Here is a 22,759-nt window from a genome sequence, read left to right as displayed (position 1 = left end):
AATCTGCCATTTGCGCCCATCATTGATCGACAGCCTCGAACGGCCCAATTTCTATACTTATACTTCTGCATACTGTTATCGCTGGTGGCGCCATAAATGTCACCAGCGAGAGGCCTCAATATCGAGTGCTTGGCTACATGGCTCGTGCCAAACCAGGACACCCATTCCATGGAGTCCGAAGAGCACCGAGAAAGGGACGCAGAAGGAGACATGATTGTGCTCTAGCGCGAGAGGTTTCAATAGAGATCTGCACGATGGTGAGGGAAACATGCCGATCGCGACAATCAGTCTGCAGCACAAGCTTGTAGCATGTCTTGGCCTGCTGTCATCGGGTTCATGACGGATTCACACATAATCCTTTCGGCCGACCCGTCTTCTCCATCTGATGATCCCCAGTCTCCTCCGCACGCACAAAGCCGTGCTCCTCGCAAGCATTTCCATCCAATCCCCGGCAATGGAATGAATACGACACAAACTCAACTTATTAGACGCGACAGCCTGAGATATTGTTGTAGTTCATTCGCAGCATGTTATGGTCTCCCCCCCTTTTCTCATCCAATTCTTATCCTTGGAAGATGTTGGAGTACAACTATTCAGACTAGACCTGTAGGATGACGAACATTCAGCACTGTATTCCCTCTCCGTCGGTTACCGTCCTTCCTTCTGCATTAATATGCCCGAACAAAGTGGCCCATTTGACTGATGAAGTTAGAATTCTTCTCCACCACGTTTCACCCTGGTAGATGTCCCCAGACCGAATACCTCGCTAATTCATAGTTTACATCGACCCATGCGCCTGCCATAGAGCACACTTTGCCCTATGGCACCATATGCTCCGACCAGTATGTACCATGCTCATACCATGTAATACACCGCTGTACGCGCCTGGATGACTGCCCCCCCCCCCCCCCCCAAAAAAAAAAAAAGTATTGGAGTCAAGTCGGCCGACGGCGTGATCTGTGCTTTTAGGTTTGGATTGTCAAGTCTTCTCGGCTCCGAGATGGATCCCTGGCTACTCGCTCGTTCAGCGATATGAATGGTTGGTTTGACTTATTACCAGATCTGGCCAGCATGTCCCTGGGACACGGCCCTGGTATTCTCCGTATCTTGCTCACCATCTCTCTTATATGCATCTCTGGTTGGCTGCTCTGCACAGTCTGCATACAGTACTTGTATATTTATGCCGAACGGCTTTCTACTGCTATGGAGTATAGCTTGTACAAACCGGAAAGCAGCATGCTATGGTATCTTGCCCCTTGAAACTTAAGCCTCTCATGAACCAAAATGCCGCGATTACCTTGTTACAATTATGGTTGCTTAATGCGGCATGGTAGGAATGCTTGTTCAGTGGTCGGCCTGTCCGCTTGTGCGAACTGCTATCTCTATTCGTCGAAAGCAACCTAGACACTAGACAGGGCTGAGAGGAATACTGTGTGCATGGTTCGGGCTTTTTGAAAAAAGTCCGGTTTGTTCTTTAATTACCTATCCTGGAATCAATCATCTACTCAGGTGTTGGCAACGTCAGATAAGACATTGTTATTGTTTGCCCCTGCATATTGTATATGGTCCATGTTTCTTAATCGTAATAGAATGATACATCTTCCGTTAGTCTTCGATAGAAGGATTTGGGTTCTTTACACCCCTGACTTAGTATCTTATTTGTTCCTTTGCAACCATACCATGCTGTGCCACTCTCCTGCTTTGCGATTGGCCATCGCCTCACTAGTCGTCACCTTCTACCACACATTCTAGAAACCCTTCATCTCCGGCACCGCATCAACATATTCATTTGTCTCAGACAGTCTCGCGTTTGTGTATGGGGTAATTTGCGCGGCACTTCACTATCCATCGCCCATGCCTTAGTACTTATTCCGCCTCTCTCCTGGCTCGCTTAGGAAAGCCCTGATCTTCTAGCGGGAGTAAGCGATCGCTTAGACCAAGGCAATCTAACAACGGATGGAGTTCAAAGAGGGGCAAGACACCATGACATGAGCAGTAGTCATCAATTATTCTGGGACCTTGGAAAGGACCTTGGGGCTTGAATTCTCGTTCATGGTTGTTCTTGCCAGGCAGTCTATCCACCTGGATATATGCTTGATACTTGATGCTTCGACTCTTGTCAACTCGAGCAAAGCAAAAAGCAAAGTATAGTACAATAGAATGTATATAAACAACAACCATCCTTGTCTTTGTCAGCCAGATTGATAATATCAATTATCCTCAGGCCAAGCCCCTGGAACACCACCGTCAGTGCCAGACCCAGACCCAGACCCAGACCCAGCACCGGTACCAGCCCCAGCCTCTCTGTCTTGGTCCTGATCAGCATCAGCCTCATCTGCCATCTCACCAGTCGGCCCGGTTTGAACGCCAAGCAACTGCATCAAAACCCCAAGGACGCCGCCGTCGCTACCATTCCGCGCAGCCGCTAGGTCCCGTTCTAGTTCTTCGTCATCTAGTTGCGCAAGGAGTGCAGCTTCATCGTCGCTGTCGACCTCCCCTTCTCCCGCCCCATTCGCAGGAGCCGCTGCAGCAGCGCGACGCGCAAAAATGTTGCGCAAACGCTCTTCGATCTCATTCACAGGTCTCTGTGTACTACCCCGGTGTCTATCCTCCCAGGGTAATCTCGTACCGTGTCCCGAAAAGATATTCTCTTCCTCTGGTGGTGGTAGAGGGTCAAATTCGTAGTTGGGTTGCACGTCTAGGTATTCCTGTGGTGCCAATGCGATAAGTGAAGTCTGACCTTCGAGGAAGATGAGTCTAGTGACTCCTTGATCAGGTGGAGAATCATCAGCAGGTAAAACGCTTGTATCAACCTTTTCAAGGTTCTTGGCCACCATTTCGAGGAGCGAGGTAGCCTGTGCGTTGTTCCAGAGATCTTTAGCTTGGTGAATGTAGAGCTTGACCCAGAACGACCGCGGGTTTGAATCGGCACTGATACCCCAGATTGATGGTGGTGTATCGAGATTCAACTCCTGGAACAGCCCGCAGTAGAGCCACGGGACTCGTCGCATACCCTTCTCCAGCTCTTCCGTTGCTTGAGCAGTATCGCCCAATTGCAGGTGGGCCAGTACCAATGACTGTCGCAGGTAAATTGTATCACGATTATCGCTCGTCTTCTCTAGCTCGTTCACAAAGTCGATCAACCAGCGACTCTCCCGGGCACGGATCGACAAGAAGTGAATAAAGTGACGCATACCATAGGGATCCTTGTGGTCTAAAGAGTAAAGGAGCTTGGCCCACTCCAACGCTGTACGGTAGGTACCCTTTCTGATGAGACTCTTGAGATAGTGATATCCCGCGAGCCATAACTGTCTGTTCTCGGGTCGGCAAAAGTCAAGGCGTGCCTTGCCATGCTCAATGTTTTGACGGAAGGCATTGGTGGTCACGCGACCAAATGTGAAAAGAGCTCGTTCGCAAAGCTCAGCCGCAAGAGCCATGTTCTGGTCCTGCTTAGCTACGCTGCTGACCTGCAGGAGTGTGGAAACATGGTATGGGAACTCTTTGAGGAGATGGACCATGCGCATGGGGTCTCCAATCTGCACACAAGTAAAGAAGAATGCTTGCGTGGCGTCGTAGTTCTTGTCGTGAAGATAGGCATACTCTGTCCAGGAACCGTCGTCTGCCTTCTTAATTTCCTTCATTGTAAGCCCACCAGCACTCTGCTTTGGCCAGTGCTCACGGCCTTGAATGAAGACGTTTCTGCGAAGCGATATCTCTGGTAGTTTGGGCTGGCCAGGAGGACCTCGCAAGAAAGTCTCGATATCGACTTCTCGGGGTGCGTTTCCTCGGAATCGACGGTTGCGTTCTTGCTCTTCCTCTGCCTCGGCAGACTGGATGATATCACTGCCAAAGAGGTTCTTCATTTCGTTTGCGACCTTGAGATGGTATGGGTTGATGGAAAGCAATTCGTTAATTCGACGGGTCTGAACTGCTGAGTCGTCTGCGGTAGAAAGGTCTGTGGATTTTGATGTCGTGAGGTTGAGTTCTTTGATCGCTTTGTCGATTTCGTCCTCGTCGTCCTCAGGTAGGGGAGCTTTTGTCTTTGCCGCCTTCTTCTTCTTCTTTTTATTCTTCTTGCTCTTCCCTGTTGCGACTGGTTGCCTGATCTCGCTCACATCCTCCTCCTCTGGCTGTTGCTCTTCCTCTTCTTCGTCTTGCGCCTCGTCTTCTTCATCGCCACCCAGAGCCGCAAAGAGACTCACTCGTGGCTTGGGCGCAACCGGCAACTGGTCATCCTCGCTCTCTTCCGAGTCCTTCTCGACAGTATTTGACGCTTCTTCGAGTTCTCGCTGCTTCTGCAGCTTTCGAAGCTGTCGGCTCGACATGATGGGAGATCGCCGTTTTATCGGATGTAAGTGTTCGTATAGGGTGAGTGAGGGGCAGAGTAGAGTGTTGTAACACCGAATGGATTGGGTATCAATCAATGGATAGTACAAAGAAATGATGAAAATTGAATGGTAGAGCGAACTCGACCAGGGATACGCCTACACTTATACCAATGCCCTATCAGACTTTTGGGAATCGATGAGTCTGGATTTGCTTAAAAAATGTACTCTCACTTTTGACATTATGCGTCATGCCGCAAGAAATGATGACGGTAGTGGGGCAGCCTTTTGACTGATATGGAACTGGTCAAGGTGGGCTGTGGGAAAAAGTAGAACCGTGTCTGTTGCGATACTCTCCACCACATTCCAGCTGCTTCTTTATGCTAGATTTTAACCACATATTTGCTCAACTAGGGAGATGTAGTAGATCAATTATGCGAGTTATAGATTCGAACAACCAAGGATCTGTCAAGGATGGAAATGTCATTTGGCATCGTGAAGAACAGATAGAGGCGATACACCAGTGGAGGAATCAATATACAAAAAATACATCCACCAAGATCTTCCATGTCAGACGTCATATATGCAAACATACATACATTCACGTCAGCAATGAACAAATTTTGAGCTTGAAATAACGAAGACAAAGCGGACATCAACCCTTTGCAGGATTGTGAGCTTGCTTGTCAAGCCCTGTTTCCTATTGTTTTTTGTTTTGCGTCATGAGCTATCGTGCGCCTAATTAACTAGGTCCTTCGTCTTCATAACCGCCAGCGCCAGGCCACACCAGGCCATCCTTGGTGTTGTAGATTCTGCAATTCAAAAAGGACAAAAGCAACTCCTTTTGTAGCTTGCTATGTGAAGCACGCTTCCAATACCACCCGCTTTCAATTCAATCCTAACTCCAGGCCTCGCTCTGATGGGGGCCAATCATCCGTTCATGGTATCCGTCAAGCCCAAGAACGGCATAAGAACCCATGTTCTGCCCATGTAGGGCTGTAGAAATGCAATCGTTTCAAAAATCGGAAACCTGATATATGATACAAACAAGTGAAAGACCTGCAACGCCAAGGCTTCAGCTTGATTCATGGTGATCGTCCGCGTAAAGACACTGTAGTTTGGTCTCGGAATGACAAAGGACACGGTTGATATGTGCCTAGGTCCGTATTATGTTTGCCGACAGCGCCGGTAATATTCAATTATTGTTGAGGGGGTGCATTGGGGTACTGGGGGCGGGCTCCACCTCGTCCGCCGCGACCATAGCCACGACCACCACGGCCTCGACCTCTACCGCGGCCACGGTAGTTGCGGTAACCACCATCGACACTGCCTTGTCCAAATGTCTCCATATTCTTGCGTTGCTCCTCGCCTCTCCATTCGCGACCGCCGGGCTTCTGACCTCCATTTTCGGTTCGCTCCCTGGATTCGCTAGAGATATTATCAAAGAACGACCTCGTCTTGTTGTAGGCAACGGGGACTTCTTCGCCCGTGGTCGCGACCTCGGGGTGCTCAGCAACAGCAAGATTTTCGGGAGCCTCCAGAGGAGATCCAGCAATAGCCTCCTTTACGGCATCTTGTTTGTTAAACTTGGCGTTGGACTGAGCAAAGTCGAAGTCAGAGTCAGGCACAACAACCTTGGCGTTGTTCATGGGACGTCCTCCACGACCACGACCTCGACCAGCGGGTCCGCCTCGGACAGCATTGACACGCATTTCGTTAACCTTGTTGGTCAGGTTATCCATGGCGTTGCCACCGCCGTTACCCAACTGAGCCATAGCAACTGCGACAGCAGCTCGGGCAGCACTGGTCGCATCCTGAACGTTGGTGGGTGCAACAGCCGCAGGGGCTTTACTAACAGACTCCCCTCCTACACCTGGCAGAGAGAATGGCTTGGCAGTAGATCCGGTTAAAGGAATGACGGGATTAACGCGATGATTTCTAGGTCCAGTGGGGGCAGCCTTTGTGGCTTCTTCAGCCTTGACTTGCCCGTTGGCCGCTAGAATAGCAGCAGTCTGCTGAACTTCTTCAGCTGAAGGCTTCGAGTCGACAGGAGGTGTCGGGGCATGCGAAGGTTGTCGTACGCCTTGGGCCAATGACTTGGGCTCTGTAGGAGGCGCCATCTGTCCGCTGGGAGTAGCAGCCTTGGCCCGATCAGCACCAGGTCCAATAGGAGCTGGCTTCGCGTCTTGAGAGGGACCGGAGCTGGGAGTCGCTCTTTGGTTGGCAGGAACCTCGGCGGGCGCGTTAGGACCGGGACCACCAGGGCCACCAGGGCCTGGAGGAAAAGGGTAGTTGCCCCAAGGTCCAGGACCGCCGGGAGGGTTGGGGCCACCGGGACCACCTGGGAAACCTTGGCCGGGAGGGAACCAGCCAGGTGGAGGAGGGTAAGGCATGTTTCCGAAGTTGGGGCCGGGTCCAGGGCCAGGAGGAGCACCGCCGCGACCCCAGTTGCCTGGTGGTGGGCCTCCATAGAAGTTGTTGGGTGGGTAGGGACCTTGACCAAATGCGCCAGGTCCTGGTGGAGCATTGGGGTTAGGTCCTTGAGCACCAGGACGAGCTCGAGCAGCCTTGCAAATATTGTTAGCTTATCTGTCTTCAACCACGATAGCAACAAAACAAGAGTATGGTTTCCCGATCAGAAGGAAGGCAACGGAAATCTCGACATTATTTTTTGCGCTTTCCGAGAATAAATGTTTTTACATCCGAAATATTTCATCATATGGGAACGAGAGAAAAAGAAAGGTGTTAGAGGGAATAGACTTACGCCAACGATGGCCGGATCATCTGGCACAGCGGGAGGCTTGTTCTCCTTGATGTTGGGATGCTCCTCAATCCGCAAGTCCTTTACGTCGCTGCCGCGAAACACGATGTACTCGTAGACTTGGTCGGAGGGGGCAATCTCTTCTTCAGGTCGGCCCTTGCGACCCTCGGTACCGAATGACCTCACATTTTCAAGTGACACTGTCGACTCGTCCGAGTTGATCTCATGTAGGGTACCAACGTAGCTGCATTGGGTCAGCGACATCAATCAATGCGTTCAAGCTCAGGAACATACCGAATATCGCTTTTGGAGATGAGGGAAATGCGAGACCTGTGGCTGCGTAAGCGGGCGTAGACAGGCTTCAATGACCACGTCCAGCATACCCGAGAAATTCAGACATCGCCGATGTGAAAAGCCACGTTCAGCACGCGGGGAGCTTGTGGGAGGAAAACGCTTGAAATACAAATACAGTAGCGACAAGATGCGACGTATGCGAGAAAAGAAGTGGAAGAGAAGAAGGAAGAGCTTGGTCGTGAATGTGGAAGGGAAGTGAGGTGAAGGATGGGGAAAGGTGGTTGGTTGTGCGGAGGAAGGTAGAGTTTTGTGAGAGATGAGGAATGAAAAGAGGTTGGAGGTTTCTCGAGAAGCCCTGCTAGTAGTTTGCGGCTGAACTTCGGGTGCTTCTCGGCGATAATGGGGTTACGTAGCTTCACAATAGTTTCGATCGAGCTGCAAACGCCTACCTACCTACCTACCTATGTAAGGTGCTCTCTATTATTGTTCGACAACGGATTCGAAGAAAATTAGTAAAAGAGGAAAAAATAGCCAGGTCCCTTACGTGGGTACCAACATATAGTGACTTGATTCATATTCACTGCACTGATGCATTATATGGCTTCCTCATAGCACAATGGCATTCTTCTGTCTTATTCACATAAATCAGCAATGAGGCGTCGTTTCACAAACATTCAACCATTTCTTGAACTTAAAATTTGTATAGGTACTGTGACAAAATCGGTCTACATCTACAAATCATTAAACTTGCTAAACTCCTTCACAAAATGAAAGTACGCGCAAAACCCATCATAGTCAACCCGTACCTAGGTACGTAAGCCAAGCTGAAAAGTGACTGCCTAAAACTCCGATAACCAAATTGATGCCTCATCGAAATTTGCTAAAGATGACTGCGAAAATAAGAATAACCAAAACAGTGATGATGGAAATAGTGATTATCCGATTTGTAGCCATCCTACAATCTCAATGTCAGTTGTCCGTAATTGCCATGACGTTTGTGTGGGTCACTTTACCTACGCGCCATGCCCCTGAGTGTCTTGACACTCCTGTCCACATAGCCCTCACTCTCAAGCATTGTGATATGGGTATGCTGGATGACCTCTCTCTGTCTGCCAAGATTTGCCAGTGTATCTGCGCCAATGGCCTCGGTCTCACTGGCAAGGGCTTGACTGTTCTTCAATCGCTGTGTGCTTCGGTCAAGACGGTCCGTGCCGGAAAGCAACTGTTGTCGCTGCTCCATATTGATATCTGATGAGCCAGCGGGGTCGTCTGTGTAGCGCGATCCGAAAAGCGCTGAACGGTCGGAGGACAGAGTGGTCAACTTGCGACGAGCGGCGTCCGTGTCTGATTCGTAGTTTCGGAAGCGCTGATTGACCTTGGTGCGGGAGCTGGTTGGGATGTTCTGCTTTTCCAGGCGCATTGCGCTGAGCTGTAAAGAAAGATATCAGTAATCTGGGCACTGATGGGTGTATTCGCCTCCATATAGACGGACCTGCTCATCGAGCTCCTCAAGCGCCCGCTCGGCTTGACTGATGGCAGCCTTTCGGGGCTCGCCAGCTAGTTCAGGAATTTGGTCGAGTTTCTGATTCAAGTCGGCTTGGATGAGTTTGTATTCAGCTTCGTAAGAGCTGAAAAGCTCAGAGCCAGCGTCGGTATCGAGAGGGTTCGACATGGTGAAAGGAGGCTGAAGGCGAAAGGGTTAAGGTTGTCAGGTTCGCAAGGTTGTAAAAATGGTAGTAAAGGTCGCACGCCGAAGCAAAAGGATTTAATCAAGGCTACAATTGATTGGCGATGGCGAATGCGCAATTCTCGGACGTTACTGGATCTGGACTACTGAAATGGTTGATGGTTTGACGTTGACGTTCTCGTCAGCCTTCGAAGTTAGGTGGGCCCGAATAGGTACTGACTGCCTGGTTGTTTGCGTACGACTTGAGGGTGGACGTCTCACGTGACAAGATGGTCCGTGCCAGCAGAGTCTGTGGGCAGTATATCTTGAAAATGTTTGCGATGAAATTTTGGGCTTTTTCTTTTCTTTTCTCTTCAAAGTTGATTTCCCCCAGTTAGTGAAGAAAAGCGGCTCAGCGTCACGACTTCGGTCAATGGCGTCGGGTTGAAACAAGCTGGGCAGACGAAGGCGAGTTTATCTTGCACGGCGCTTTTAAGAATTGGTGACTCGAATTACCGTTAACCAGTCCCGTTGAGTGTTCGACATGCCTATGAGACCCAAATCCTTGGTTTTGATTTGAAGGTTTTCTCCTTCCTTAGTAAATAATGGCGGTTTTGCCTGTGTATGTGCTGCATGTGATAGTAATGCGTTTTCAATCATCTGTGCAACTGCCAATGTCGTTTTTGGTGCAAAGTTTTCTTTTTCTTTTTTGCACGGATCAACTTGAGGTACTCCGTGTACGAGAGAAATCCGAGCTGCAAGGCATCGCTGAAACGACATATCAGCCGAGCCACGTCAAATCGATACTGATCAGGCTGTCAGTCAAGCCGGGTCAGATCAAGATGCAGTGCAACCGCATGAGCCACGCGGTTCATGGCTTTGAATGGCTCGTGGGTATGCCATGCAAGCAGAGGCAGAGCTTGGAGTTGGCCTTGGCTAGGTAGGTACTAAGGTAACTAAGCGCCAGGTCAGCTAGCTCGGGCCAGCTTAAAGCTGATGATAGTCCCAACTTGGCAGCAGCTCCAAGCTTTGAGTCAGTCGGTTCAGGTCATATTCAGGTAAAGTTCAGGCAGTCTACAGTGGGTCGTCAGCTCAAATCGTTGGGACATTACGGGTGTCATCCCGTGTTAGGCCCCCCAGCAAAAAAAGAGGCTCATCTCTTTGTCCGTCGGCAGGCGAAACTACCTCCCGTAAACGTACGTAGATCTTTCTCTACTGTCTCTCCTCATCTTTCCTCTCTTTTCTATTTCGAGGCCAGAACCGAAAAGACAACACAACTAACCTTATCTCTCACTAAACGGTAGCAGCGGTAACTCTCCTTATCTATCCCACGTCTCGGATACAATACCGTATCCGCTATTCCATTCGCTTAACAACACATCCATACATATTAACATACGAAACCATGCGGGAGGAGCCACAGCACATGTAAGTCCCCGTCATGGTGACCTGTGCTGGAGTCTTGAGTTGTCCAACCCCCCTCAAAAAGTCTTTCCCTCAGCCAGCCCTCGTCATCAAATCAGGGTCGAAACCGTCTTGTGGCGTGGCTGCCATACCGATACCGCCATTTTTCATCCATCCTGTCTACCCAATCATGTATTGATCATCGTTAATGAATGGAGTTCTTGCATCTTCCACTTTCACATGCTTTTTCTGAACTGCATCCATCCTCATCATTCAAGATAGAAATGCGCTGCACCCTGTTGAACTGAATTGAACTGAATCTTCGCTTCTCTTCAGACCGACTTTACATATTTCTTGATGACAGACCCTCAAACAATGAATGCTTCAACTGATCCGTATCGTTTCCTCAGGAAAAAGGTTGCTGTTGTCGGCAGCGGCTCTGCTGGAATTGGCGCCTTGTGGGCCTTGAACAAAACATATCACGATGTCTACGTCTACGAAGCTTCCGATAGGCTTGGCGGCCATACAAACACGGTCGATTTCACAAAAGGGAAATTCTCAACAAAAGTTGACACTGGTTTTCATGTTTTAAACGCCCAAACATCTCGTGAGTCTTCTCTACTCGCCCAACACAAACGCCCTTGCGTCATAGAAACTCACACATCATTCATTCACCTCTAGCCAATTTCATCCAATTCTTGGAAAGGATCAATATCAAAACATCACCTACAGATCTATCTTTCAGTGTATCTCGGGATTGTGGCGCCTTTGAATGGGCTGGCTCCAGCCTGACCTCATCATTTTGTCAAAGAAGAAATCTCCTATCACCGCGCATGTGGAGGATGCTTTTTGACATTATTCGTTTCAACCAATTTTCTGTCGATCTACTAAGTAGAGACGAAGATGATATCTCCAACATTGAAGTCAAGAGCAAGCCCACTAACACTATTGGTTACGACTTGACCATCGGGCAGTACCTGGACCAAGAGGGTTATTCACAAGCATTTAGAGATGACTATCTTCTTCCACTAGCAGCGTCATTATGGAGCACGAGTCCAGACAAATGTGCCATGGAGTTCCCTGCTCTGACCTTTGTTCGATTCCTGTAAGTCTTTGCCAATTGACGACAATATAAACCCTTACTAACACATCCTTAGTTGGAATCATGGACTGCTATCGACATTTGCATCGCGTTCACAATGGTTGACAATAGAGGGCGGTTCTAAAGCTTACCTCGATGCTGTGATGCGGGGTTTCCCTCCAAATCACTTATTTCTCAAGACACCTGTGAGGCGTGTCACTACTGAAAGCAACGGTCAAGTTCGACTCCATCTGGAGAATGGTTCATCAGCTCTCTACGATCATGTCATCATTGCCACCCACGGCGACGAAGCCTTCGATATCATCAAGTCTTCTGCCACCGAGCAAGAGCGCTCCATCATGTCTTGCTTCAAGACGTCCCAAAACGAAGTGGTTCTCCACTCCGATCTGGATATGATGCCTCGACGTAGGAAGGCCTGGGCTAGCTGGAATTACCTCACGCTATCATCACCATCATCACGAAAAGCAAACATAAACCAGGTATCGCTTACATACAACATGAACCATCTTCAGCACATCCCCCGGAACACCTTTGGAGATGTCTTGGTCACCATGAACCCGCTTCGAAAGCCAAAACCAGCTAAAACTCAAGGACGTTATTACTACTCCCAACCGATTTACACGACATCTTCGGTCCGGGCACAAAAACTTCTCAAGCACATCCAGAACACCAGAGGTATTAGTTATGCCGGTGCTTGGACAAAGTACGGTTTCCACGAAGACGGTTTCAGCAGCGGACTCGAGGTCGCCCAAGACCATCTGGGTGCGAAGCTGCCATTTCAGTATACCGACTCTTCTTGTAGCCGTGGTAAGAGACCTCTTGTTGGGCTCTTGGATCTCCTGCTGCGCTTGGCCATATTGATCATCCAAGTCTTTGTGATTCAGATCCTCGAACGTTTAACGGGTAGCGGTGTTCCCAAGCGCCAAAGGGTCGTGAATGGCAAGAGCGCAAGGTTCGTCAACGGCAAGCACCGATAAAAGTTCAAATGGTTTCTATGTTCCATATTATTTTTCTCATGGCCAGGAAGGAGTTTTGTCTCTTTTTTTTTCCTTTTTCGCGAGTTCTGTAAAATGTTCTTTGTTTATATATAGCATGAAGCGTTGAGATTGCTGAAGCAGATTTACACTGCATGGTTTCATGAATTCATTTATTTTGGCTTTTGATCAACAACTCAGTGCTATCTTCTCTCGTCATGGTGAGAATGCCATTGCCAGCACCCCGTGAATGAAGCAGTACAGTCATGAATGCTACCTTGACATTATGCTGCTGGAAGCACAAGAGACGAAATGAATAGGTCACTTTATTTACGCTATTTACACGAGACTATTATACTATTTATCTTTCCACCCTAAAACTCTGGCCAATTTCCTGTTTCCTAACTCTTATTAATCGTTATATATTTGACAGTATCGCAACCCCAACGCCCAGAAGTAGCTGTACAGCCAGACTTAGCCCTAGAATAAGATGAACGTACGCCCACTTAGATATCTCCAGCACAACTCCGTTCTGAGGTTGAAGTCCGGGTATGACGAGAGTGCTGGCGGCTTGGCCAACGACAGCTACAACACCCGCCGCAAAAGCTGCTACCAGTGCCCCCATGTTATCCGTATCACCATTCGCAGGTGCCCCGTATGTCGACTCGGCAGGGTAACTTTGGAATTGCCGATCGCTGTTGGTGGGACCCAGTGAAGAAGCTCCATATCCTTGGAGAGCTATTGCTGACGATGCCAACGAAGTGATGTTAACACCAAGAACGTGTTCTTTACGATAAGCATTGATGACAGGCCCAAAACTGACGTTACAGCGGTAGAACCATGGGCTCGATTCTGAGGCTTCGAAGGCTGTGATTTCACTCCAAGTTGAGCCCTGGTCTCTTGCGGCATCGAACATGAATGTTGTTTGGTTGACGCCATTCATAGCAGTAATGTTGACCTCCGTTCGGTCATTGTCTGCTACTGTGACGCTCGTCTCATTCCCACCGCCCCCTTTTGTGACTTTCCAACTGCGACAATTTCCCGTGGCTTCGACGGTACGGTTTGTGCTCACTACTATATCATATTTCTTTGGTCTTGACGTCCACTCTTGGAAGACAAATATGCAGGATCTTGTACCGCAGTATATCAAGGGGTCATTGTTGTCCCACAATGTGCCAGGTGTCGGCACAGCGTTTATGTCTCCCCATACCCAACCAAGTGCAATAGTTCCATAACTAAATTGAGATCAACATCCGTGGATAGGTAGTTGGGGGTTAGGTAACAGGTAAGGTAGTTGACGTACCTGTTTGCAGTGTATCGCAGCGCGCCCAGAGCTTGGGACTTGGACGATAGAACCCTAGTTGTTTCCAAATCGGAAAAGTCTGCTACAGTGACGTTGCCAGGTTTGAGAATCGCAGCCGAGTCAGCTGTGTTCGTGGAGTAAACCAGACCCAACATGGCCAAAGCAATCTGGGATACAAGGTTGAGTAGAATGAAAGTGATGGCGTAACAGCGTATGGAGCGTGAGCCAGATTCCCAGGTAAGCTGGATGATCTTGGTCAAATCTTTGGCTTTCAAAATCAGTTCAATCTATTACATTTTGTCAGCAACTTGTAATCGCCAATGGCTTCTCGAAACTGCTCACTTCTCGTTTTGGCCAGTCTCGAAGCTCGAGAATCCACCACCTAATCTCTTTGGCCATAGCCTCCAGAGATATGGTTATACTCATACCAAGGCCAAGAGAAAGGCCAATGATGAGGGCATTAAACTCTCTCTTTGTTTCTGTCGTCATGACATCCTGCTGGGAGAAGTGCCAGAGCACCACATAGATGGCTACGACGAAGAGAACTGAGCAAAACCATCTTAATAGATTTGCAAGGAGCCCCTTTCGTAGGTGTTTGGGCCGCTTTCGAAATGTTTCTGCCCCCATTGGTTTGTTTTCCTGGTGACGGACTGAATTTGTTGACGCTGATACTCGTGGATCGTGATCTGGTGATGATGATGGTGGTTTGAATAGAGGATTCGATTCCTCCCTTGACCGATATACATGGTGTTGCTTTGAACTAGGTTGCTCTTTTGGTGTCTGGAATCTCTCCAACTCCAACTCGTCTGGGTTCTCGTGCTCACTTCCCTCTTGAAGTATGGGTCGTTCCATAGTTAGAGTACAGGTGTAGAGGTTTTATAACGAAGAGCTTGGTGACAGTCAAAACACATATTGCTTGTATTTAAGCTTCCCACCGTCTTACCGTCTGCCTTTTTGGTGGCGGCGGGTCTTGGCTCAATCCGTTGTCCATGTAAAGTTAAAATAAGGGTTTTACCGTTGTAGAGTCACTGCCGAGGATCGTCTCCTAAGCTTTGTTAGTGACCGACGCTAGGTAGGGAGGGGATTGTAGAAACCTTGAGATTCAAGCATGGGATACAGAAAATAAACAGCCTAAGAGTAAGTCTGAGCTGTTATAGAATGACTCAACAACTTACCCAGATGGGAGCTTTTGAGGCATCGTTACCTATCTGTTTCTTGAGCAAACAGTATTAAACTTTTTGCAACTTCGAGGCCAGGATATGCACTACTACCCTGTATTCTTGCTTCATCTGTGGCTTGCGAAAACCTAGTCGTATACAACATGCATTGTGGTCTATCAATTGAGCCTGGATGAAGGCCAATGCATGGGCAATCTAGACCTGCATGTACAGCATCGTAGCTGGGTATACAAAGTTCAGTAGCGCCGACCGATCCTAGTGCTGAGAGGAATACGAACAAGCAAATAGCTAAAGGTATAAGAGACCCACAGATATTGCGAAAACATCCCAGCTACTAGATATGACATTCTACTATGCTGGTCCTGCATTAGAAACAGGAGGCATCCAATGTCCTCTACAGCCATTGATATCTGCATGTCATTAACGCTGGCAACTAAGTAGAAACAGATAAAAACAAGAATCCATGACCAAATGCCATAACTATTCGAAAGGACAATGTATGGCGAGACAAAACTATTGTTAGTGAATCGATGACGTTCTAACCATGATGATAGAGTCTACAGCAGTTGTGTTCCTGGTAAGTGTTTTAGTATTGATCTAATGATATGCAAGATAAACATAAGTTATGCCATTTTAAATAAATCACAAAATAAACAATAATTGTTGTACGCTTCCTTCAAAAACTTCATGATCAATTGACTTTCCCCATAGGGTAGTTATTTTGGGCCCCGTCGGCGTACCAGAAGCCGATCGCCGACGTCACCCAGAAATCGCCAAATATCATCTGACACAAAGCTTCACTTCCACCATAAGATAAAACAACCCTGCCCTGCGCCCAATTGACCATGAACTTCGCGCCTCGACTTGCGCGAAACTCAGCCCGAGCGGCTTCCTCGCCATGGTCATGCTTCTTCTGCCAAAATGCCCGACCGAAGGCGCAGCGAACAGGCCTCAACTTTGTCCGCAATGCCTCCAACCAGCCCCCGAGACCGAGACAGCCTTATACCCCCACGATGGAGGAGATTCGTGCGCATTATAGCAAGAAGAACAGGACGATAGCGTAAGGATGGTCTAGAGATTAGTTCATGACACTGGCTTATAATGATCAGGTACTACACCTTGAGTACAATCCTCGGATTTGTTGCGCTTACCTATGGCTCAGTGCCGCTTTACAAGATGGTAATTCCCCTTCCCTGATGTCTATTTCTTCATCTAATAGCTGTATAGATCTGTCAAACCACTGGCTGGGGAGGTCAACCTATACGTGCTCATGGTGGTCCCGGCTCCGAGGATGGCGATCTCGCAAGCCGACTCGTTCCCGTCAAAGACGCCAAGCGAATTAAGGTCACCTTCAGCGCCTCTGTCTCCGACGTCCTTCCTTGGAAATTTGTTCCTCAGCAGCGCGAAGTCCGTGTCCTTCCCGGCGAGACTGCGCTAGCTTTCTACAAGGCGACCAACAAGAGCGATCAGGATATCATTGGAGTGGCCACATACAGTGTGACGCCCGCCCAGTGCGCGCCGTATTTCAGCAAGATCCAGTGCTTCTGCTTCGAAGAGCAGCGTCTCAATGCAGGCGAGACTGTGGACATGCCTGTTTTCTTCTACTTGGACCCTGATCTGCTCAACGATATGAACATGAAGGGTGTCGAGACAGTGACGCTTAGTTATACATTCTTCAGTACGTTGGCGTGTGAGAATGGGAATGATAATGCTGACATCCTAAACAGAAGCAAGATACGACAACAACGGACGGTTCCAGAGGCCTATGTCGAAATAGGTGGAACGTTCGTATATCTGATCAAATGTACATTATGCCCCTCTACCAGTAAAATACGTCTGTTGCGCTCAAGAGCAGATATTAGACATATGCAATGCAACGATTAACAATTGAACTTTGCATGGCATATACATGATACATCTCTTCGCCTTAAACAATCATATGTGCGCCTTTTTGTATTTCTGAATGTAATAAACCAACACATATCAAGCCTCGGAACCTTTTTTCCCAAACACCATGCAAATACTTCTCACCATTCATCACCTCAGCAAACATTTTTTGCGCCAATAATGAACGACACGCTGATGTCCCAAAAGCGTAAATGCGGCCCGCATCAAAGGTCAACTAAAACTTGCAAGAATCGGCGGAAACCCCTGCTTAGGTCAGCGTCACGTGTGCCCCACGATTTGAATTAAAATGCACAAACATTTTCTCCTCGAAAATTTCTCTCGTTGTCAATCCGTTCTTCATTGCCCGACTAACTTTCCAGCGTCGTCCTCGCCAAACAACCGCCAAAATGGTCAAGATTAACCCTTGTATGTGCTTCCATTCGCAATTACAGTATTTGTATCATGTTTACTGACTTTTGGAATAGCCCTCGCTTCTTCCCGCCGCAAGAGCCGTGCTGCTCACTTCAAGGCTCCCTCTGACCAGCGCCGTGTTATCATGAGCGCTCCCCTCTCCAAGGAGCTCCGCGAGAAGTACAACGTTAGTTTTGCATCACCTGAAGATTCTTTCCCCACAGTTCCTAACATTATCCAGGTCCGCTCTATCCCCATCCGAAAGGACGACGAGGTCACCATCGTCCGAGGCTCCAACAAGGGCCGCGAGGGCAAGATCACCTCCGTGTACCGTCTCAAGTACGTTGTTCACGTCGAGCGTGTCACCCGCGACAAGGCCAACGGCCAGTCCGTTCCCCTGGGCATCCACCCCTCCAACTGTGTCATCACCAAGCTCAAGCTTGACAAGGACCGTGAGGACATCCTTGCCCGCTCCAAGACTGGCCGTGAGCTCGCTGCCAACAACAAGGTCACCGCTTAAGCGATGAGCTTGTCGAGCAACAACAAAAACCAAAATTCGGAACTTTCAAGACGGCATGATCAAACCTTCCCTCATAGGCGAGGACGAATTTTTTCTTTTTTCACCACTCACGATTACGGCACCAATGTGAGCAACATCAAGGGCAAAAGTTGATGAGGAAATGGGCATAATACTCCGGCGTTTTACGATACCTGCGTGCTTTCCCTCGGACGGCGCGGTACCCGGTCTACAGCAGGGTAGATGAATTGAGAATTTTTAGGGTTCTCAATGGCCATTTCACTCGCTGGTGAAATGCTCCATGGGAGGTTTATCCCGAAGTCTTGACCTGCTCTCTCCCCACATGCACATCCGCGAGTCCCCTCGTGATGTTCTGTTGGACAGATGCTTCGTCCCATCTGTCCTCCCGTAGGATGCTAACTATCAGACGCATTTACGCAATGCTTGCCTGTCGTAGACTGCAATTCTGCACTTCAGTGCCTTGACTACGGTGAGTCGTAGACTTCCAAACCCACCGCTAGGATATCTCCGCGTCAACCACTTAGATCCATGGTTTTCGAGGTATACGTCTAGCGAAGAGTAAACCCTTCAGGACCCAACACTATCATGGGGTCCTGTTCTCCCTAGAAGATTTTCACCGAGTTGCCAATGAGGCTGGAAATTTGAAGGTGAGGTACATGCTTTAGTGAACACCACTCTTTTTTCATTTTATTAGTCGAGTTAGTCAATTAAATCGTCTCGTTCAATTTTGTTCACCTGGAACCAAGTCGCCATATGCTTATCAACACCACTCATGCACCAAGTGCTGTCAGAGTAATCACATCAAACGAGGGACTGATCAGTCACAACCAGTGTTTGTTGTGACTATGTGTGTTCTAATCGTACAAAGTTCTTGGGACATAATATGAGTTTCGTACAATGCAGCCATGCGGTTAGCTAGAATGATCCATTTCCCTGATGCTTACATCTTGTGGTAATCCTCCTGAACTCTCCGTGGCCCTTAAAATCCTAACATGTTATTTATTCTAACACTGATGTTGCCTGAACGCCTGTCTGCATAGGCGCTGTAGATAATGAGATGTTGGTCATGGCAACCAAATGCAAAGGGTGGCTCACTCGAGCTAGCCTCGAGCAAAAGCATACCTCCCGGCATGGAGCATGCGAAGAAGTTTGTGTAGTGAGTCATATAGAACGTAACCATGAGAGCAATGTCTGATGTTTATCGAGAGCATTGAGAATGCGGCACTTATGCTGTGCCGCGACCAAGAAAAATAAAGCAAATGTTGTAGAGAGGTAGTGCTTAGATGAGGCTATTCAACGAGCCGAGAGCCCATGAAGGTTCTTGTCTTGGAAGCTGGCACTGCGGAGCTGCTGTTCAAGAAGCTCAAGGGGAGGTCTGTTCTCTTCCCGTCTCCCAAGAGTAGTGTGAGCTGAAGCTGAAGGGTTCATTTCGCCCTGTCTGGCAGCATGGCCACGAGGATTGATGGTGATGGTCGGGGTCAGGGATGCGGTAGCATGGCCCGAGTAGTGAGGGAGGACACCTTGAGCTGTCATGGGAGACACCTGACCAGCAATCACGTTGGCGCTAGTTTTACCCTTCTTGCGCATGGTTGACCAGATGTCGCTCGCATACTTGCTACTGCAAAGAAGTTAGTACAGCGCGCCTTGGGTAGGATGTTTATTGACGTACCTGATAGCTCGGTCCGTTGCCTGGCGTCCTTTGAAGATCAGACTGCCCTCTTCTTCAGCAGAGTCGTCAGAGACTTTGGCCTGGAATTTCTCACTCGAAACTCGTGTGATCTCATTGATGGCACGGCGGAAATCAGTGTATCGAGAACCAGCGTGAGCAGCGTGAGACTCGGACCGAGGGATCTCAGAATTGGAACTTGCGCGGAGTGAGTCGTCGGTACGGTGCAAAGACTCGGAACGAGTGACCTCATCGAAGAGATTTCGAGCGGAGCCTCTCGCAGCCTTAGAAACGCTGTTGAACGGAACAGCGTATCTGGACTTGGTAGGCGATGCCTGCGTCTCGGCTGGGTTGGATAGGGTTTGAGAGGTAGTGTTGCCTGCATGCAAAGAGTTCTCCTTAGCGCCGGGAGCTGGGTAGAAGTCCTTGCCATCATACTTGGGAAGACCGTCATGGAAGTAATGAGGAGTCTTTTCCCAGTAAATGCAGCGAGCACGTTCTTCATCCGCTGTAAGCTCACGCTCGTAGATGTAATCGTCACGTCTGGCGTCTTGGGGCAAGACTCCTGGTTTGAGCTTGCCAACGAGATAAGGGGGGCCCAAATTGTTCAGGGCTTCAATCTCCTTGGCGAAATACGATGAACGCCAAGAGGCAGTGGCTTTAGACATGCTCTCCCAATGTCGAGCTCGTGCAGCTTCGTCAGTCTGGTCCGTTGCAACGAAAGAACCACTGATCTCGGATCGGGGCTGGAAGACCGGCGCCAAAGCAGCATTGACCGGAAGACTCGAAGGCTTGCGTTGCTGCCCATTGTCATTCTTCAAAGTGTGGGAGTTATTGGCCGAAGTAACTGTCGTAGCCGGTTTGGCCGGGCCGAGAACACTCACCGAGCGATTGTGAGCCTGAGCGCCCGGTTCCTGGTTTCCATACCCCGAGGTGGCCATTGTGTTAATAGCAATGCCACCGTCAGAGCCACTGCGACTATGGGGATAGCCAGCGGATGAGTTGGAGTTGGCTTCGTCGGGAGATTCAAGCTTGGGATACTTCCGAGCCTCAAACTCGAGCTGTGTCGAATACAAGCGCTCAAACTTTTCAATTTCAAGACAGATCTTGTGGAGCCGCTGTTCCATATCTCGAAGATCGATTTGGTGCTTGTTGTATTGAAGCTGGTCTTGATGATACTTCTTTTGACTACGGAGGACCTCCAGCTGCTTCTGGGTGATGGAACTGGGCCGGATCGACGAGTAGGGAGGACTAGTAGCGCGAGACATATCTTCCATAGTAGGCTTTGAGTTCATCGGAGACGGGTCGAGCTGTCGCGAAGGCACACGGCTATACTTCTCAGAATGGGCCATGTAGTCATCACTTGGGCGAGAGACGGGCTGAGAAGGCGCATGTGCAGTAACGAAACTCATCTGAGGAGCCACGTTGATGGGGTACAAGTTGTTTCCGTTTGCAATCAGCAATTGTCCGTTGTAGTAGAAAGGTCGGGTAGGATCGAACTGCTCGACGGGTGAGAGATGGACATTTCGCGCCGGTTCCATTCCCATATCGGAATGTTTGTTAAAGTAGCCAGCTTGGTTCGGGTGTTGAATGGAAACATTGGAGGGAGGGAACTGATTGTAAGGGACAGCAGCCATGTTGTAGCCCATGGGAGGAGGCGCCATGAGAGCGTACCCCTCTGGAGGTCTCATCGTCATCCCAGGCATGGGGCCTTGAGTTTGGGGAGGAACCATAGCAGTCATGTGTCCCCAACTTGGAGGCATAACGGGGTAGGCGAAGCCCTCAGGTTGATTGCCGCTCAGGGTGCGAGAGTGAATTTGACCGTCGAGCGAGCCACGCTCTCGTTTCCACTTTGATATGGGAGAAGGTGGACCGCGTGTGTTGGGCACGATCCGGCCACCAGCAGTGACTCGAACATGAGTGGGAGACATGACAGAGTTGTAGAACTTCTGGAAGCCCTCCGATTTCTGAGTCGAAAGATCTGCCGGTGCCACAATTGGTGCCCGGCTAATCTCAGAATCGTTTCGGACTTGGTACTGTCGCTCTGAGTCGGTACCATCAAGCTGCTGAGCAGCGCCTCGGCGAAACTGATCATCTGAATCACTGGAACCGCCACTCTCCTCAACGATAAGGGAAAGCGAGTGCGCAGCTTCGGTGCGAATGATATCTCCTGTCTGGACGTTAGATGCTGATGGAGAAAAGGGAAAGCATTATGCATACCCAAATCGTTGTCTTCGTCGACTCTTTCAGCGAGTTTGTAGCAAACCTCTTTGTCAGGCGAATGGGTGCGGCGTAAACGCAGCATGTCCTTGGCGGCGTATCTGGAGGCCTCCATCTTCAATTCTTCCAAGTTACGGTGAAAACACCGTCGATCAACTAAAATGAGAAGCATTTTGTCAGAAAAGATACAGGATGATGTGCAAAACGCAAAGAATGGGGCTCTTGTTTAACAACGGAGTCGCGGGTGGTAACTCCAGAAAGTCAAGCCCAAGTACTGTTGGGAAGAGGGAAAATCCGAACCCGGAGCTTCTGCTGGAGGATTCATTCACTCAGGCTGTAAATCAAACAGAATTTAATGTGCTGTACTGAGGTACCGCAGAAAAAAGACCTGGTCCTGCCAGTTGCCCAAAAGTGCAAGCGGACTCGTAGCAAATCATGGTCCAAATGGGGAAAAGGAGAAGAGAAGGAAGATGCTCACTTACTTGATATGTACCGACAATTAAAACAGCAAACAGTAAATGATACAGAAAGAACAGAGTTTTTTTCTCCTAGACTTGAACTTCAATGACAATGTCTCGGTAGACGCCAGATAGGGAGGGTTTCTGGCAGAGACTCGCAGCGACAATGAGCGGTCGTGAACGAAAGCAAAGGATGGGTAGCCGGGGAATAGAGTGAGGATGAAAAGAAAGAGTTTTGATGGTTTGGGATGAGAGTCAGAAAATTGTTAGGTATTTGACTTTGTGTTGCAATGGGGAAGGTGGTATACAGGTGATGCCTGCGCGGGTGAGTTGGGGAAGGAGCTCCTTCCACTCCTTCCATGGAGGAGAGCGACGCTCCGACGATGAATCTATAGAGAAACTACCGCAGGTACTACCTATGTAGTTACTGCACAGTACGGACTTTCTGCAAGCGGTATCTATGACTGTGAATGGCAAGAGCGTGAGTGGAGGCAGGTGGGTGGTGGGGAGAAGGGGAGAAGAGGGAAGTTGAAGATCGAGTCAACGCGACATTTGTGATGAGTCAAGATTCC

At 49.0% G+C, this 22,759-nt stretch overlaps 8 protein-coding genes across 8 annotated transcripts; 3 read left to right on the top strand and 5 right to left on the bottom strand.

Annotated features, from left to right (window-relative positions):
* Nucleotides 1-2,210: 2,210 nt before the first annotated feature.
* Nucleotides 2,211-4,325, bottom strand: FPOAC1_009581 (uncharacterized protein; the record flags this gene model as incomplete). Its single annotated transcript, XM_044854005.1, has 1 exon — nucleotides 2,211-4,325. The coding sequence occupies one exon, from the start codon at nucleotides 4,323-4,325 to the stop codon at nucleotides 2,211-2,213; it is 2,115 nt and encodes a 704-aa protein (XP_044706675.1).
* A 1,199-nt stretch (nucleotides 4,326-5,524) lies between these two features.
* On the bottom strand, nucleotides 5,525-7,486 carry FPOAC1_009580 (uncharacterized protein; the record flags this gene model as incomplete). The annotated part of the gene is made up of 4 exons (XM_044854004.1): nucleotides 5,525-6,892; nucleotides 7,090-7,330; nucleotides 7,381-7,416; nucleotides 7,470-7,486. The coding sequence occupies 4 exons, from the start codon at nucleotides 7,484-7,486 to the stop codon at nucleotides 5,525-5,527; spliced, it is 1,662 nt and encodes a 553-aa protein (XP_044706674.1).
* Nucleotides 7,487-8,315: 829 nt separating this feature from the next.
* On the bottom strand, nucleotides 8,316-9,052 carry FPOAC1_009579 (uncharacterized protein; the record flags this gene model as incomplete). The annotated part of the gene is made up of 3 exons (XM_044854003.1): nucleotides 8,316-8,335; nucleotides 8,398-8,809; nucleotides 8,873-9,052. 3 exons carry the CDS (start codon nucleotides 9,050-9,052, stop codon nucleotides 8,316-8,318), a joined length of 612 nt encoding a protein of 203 aa, XP_044706673.1.
* A 1,773-nt stretch (nucleotides 9,053-10,825) lies between these two features.
* On the top strand, nucleotides 10,826-12,529 carry FPOAC1_009578 (uncharacterized protein; the record flags this gene model as incomplete). The annotated part of the gene is made up of 3 exons (XM_044854002.1): nucleotides 10,826-11,057; nucleotides 11,132-11,555; nucleotides 11,608-12,529. The coding sequence occupies 3 exons, from the start codon at nucleotides 10,826-10,828 to the stop codon at nucleotides 12,527-12,529; spliced, it is 1,578 nt and encodes a 525-aa protein (XP_044706672.1).
* Nucleotides 12,530-12,944: 415 nt separating this feature from the next.
* FPOAC1_009577 (uncharacterized protein) lies at nucleotides 12,945-14,456 on the bottom strand (the record flags this gene model as incomplete). The annotated part of the gene is made up of 3 exons (XM_044854001.1): nucleotides 12,945-13,554; nucleotides 13,830-14,116; nucleotides 14,172-14,456. The coding sequence occupies 3 exons, from the start codon at nucleotides 14,454-14,456 to the stop codon at nucleotides 12,945-12,947; spliced, it is 1,182 nt and encodes a 393-aa protein (XP_044706671.1).
* Nucleotides 14,457-15,852: 1,396 nt separating this feature from the next.
* On the top strand, nucleotides 15,853-16,784 carry FPOAC1_009576 (uncharacterized protein; the record flags this gene model as incomplete). The annotated part of the gene is made up of 4 exons (XM_044854000.1): nucleotides 15,853-16,067; nucleotides 16,117-16,186; nucleotides 16,235-16,685; nucleotides 16,735-16,784. The coding sequence occupies 4 exons, from the start codon at nucleotides 15,853-15,855 to the stop codon at nucleotides 16,782-16,784; spliced, it is 786 nt and encodes a 261-aa protein (XP_044706670.1).
* A 517-nt stretch (nucleotides 16,785-17,301) lies between these two features.
* Nucleotides 17,302-17,825, top strand: FPOAC1_009575 (uncharacterized protein; the record flags this gene model as incomplete). Its single annotated transcript, XM_044853999.1, has 2 exons — nucleotides 17,302-17,320; nucleotides 17,380-17,825. The coding sequence occupies 2 exons, from the start codon at nucleotides 17,302-17,304 to the stop codon at nucleotides 17,823-17,825; spliced, it is 465 nt and encodes a 154-aa protein (XP_044706669.1).
* Nucleotides 17,826-19,136: 1,311 nt separating this feature from the next.
* Nucleotides 19,137-21,844, bottom strand: FPOAC1_009574 (uncharacterized protein; the record flags this gene model as incomplete). The annotated part of the gene is made up of 3 exons (XM_044853998.1): nucleotides 19,137-19,461; nucleotides 19,513-21,679; nucleotides 21,730-21,844. 3 exons carry the CDS (start codon nucleotides 21,842-21,844, stop codon nucleotides 19,137-19,139), a joined length of 2,607 nt encoding a protein of 868 aa, XP_044706668.1.
* Between the last annotated feature and the right edge of the window lie 915 nt (nucleotides 21,845-22,759).

The sequence above is a fragment of the Fusarium poae genome, chromosome 3 (assembly GCF_019609905.1).
Source record: "Fusarium poae strain DAOMC 252244 chromosome 3, whole genome shotgun sequence".
Taxonomy (NCBI): Eukaryota; Fungi; Ascomycota; class Sordariomycetes; order Hypocreales; family Nectriaceae; genus Fusarium; species Fusarium poae.
Note: the sequence above shows the minus strand (reverse complement) of the source record. Positions and strands in the feature narration are given on the sequence as shown.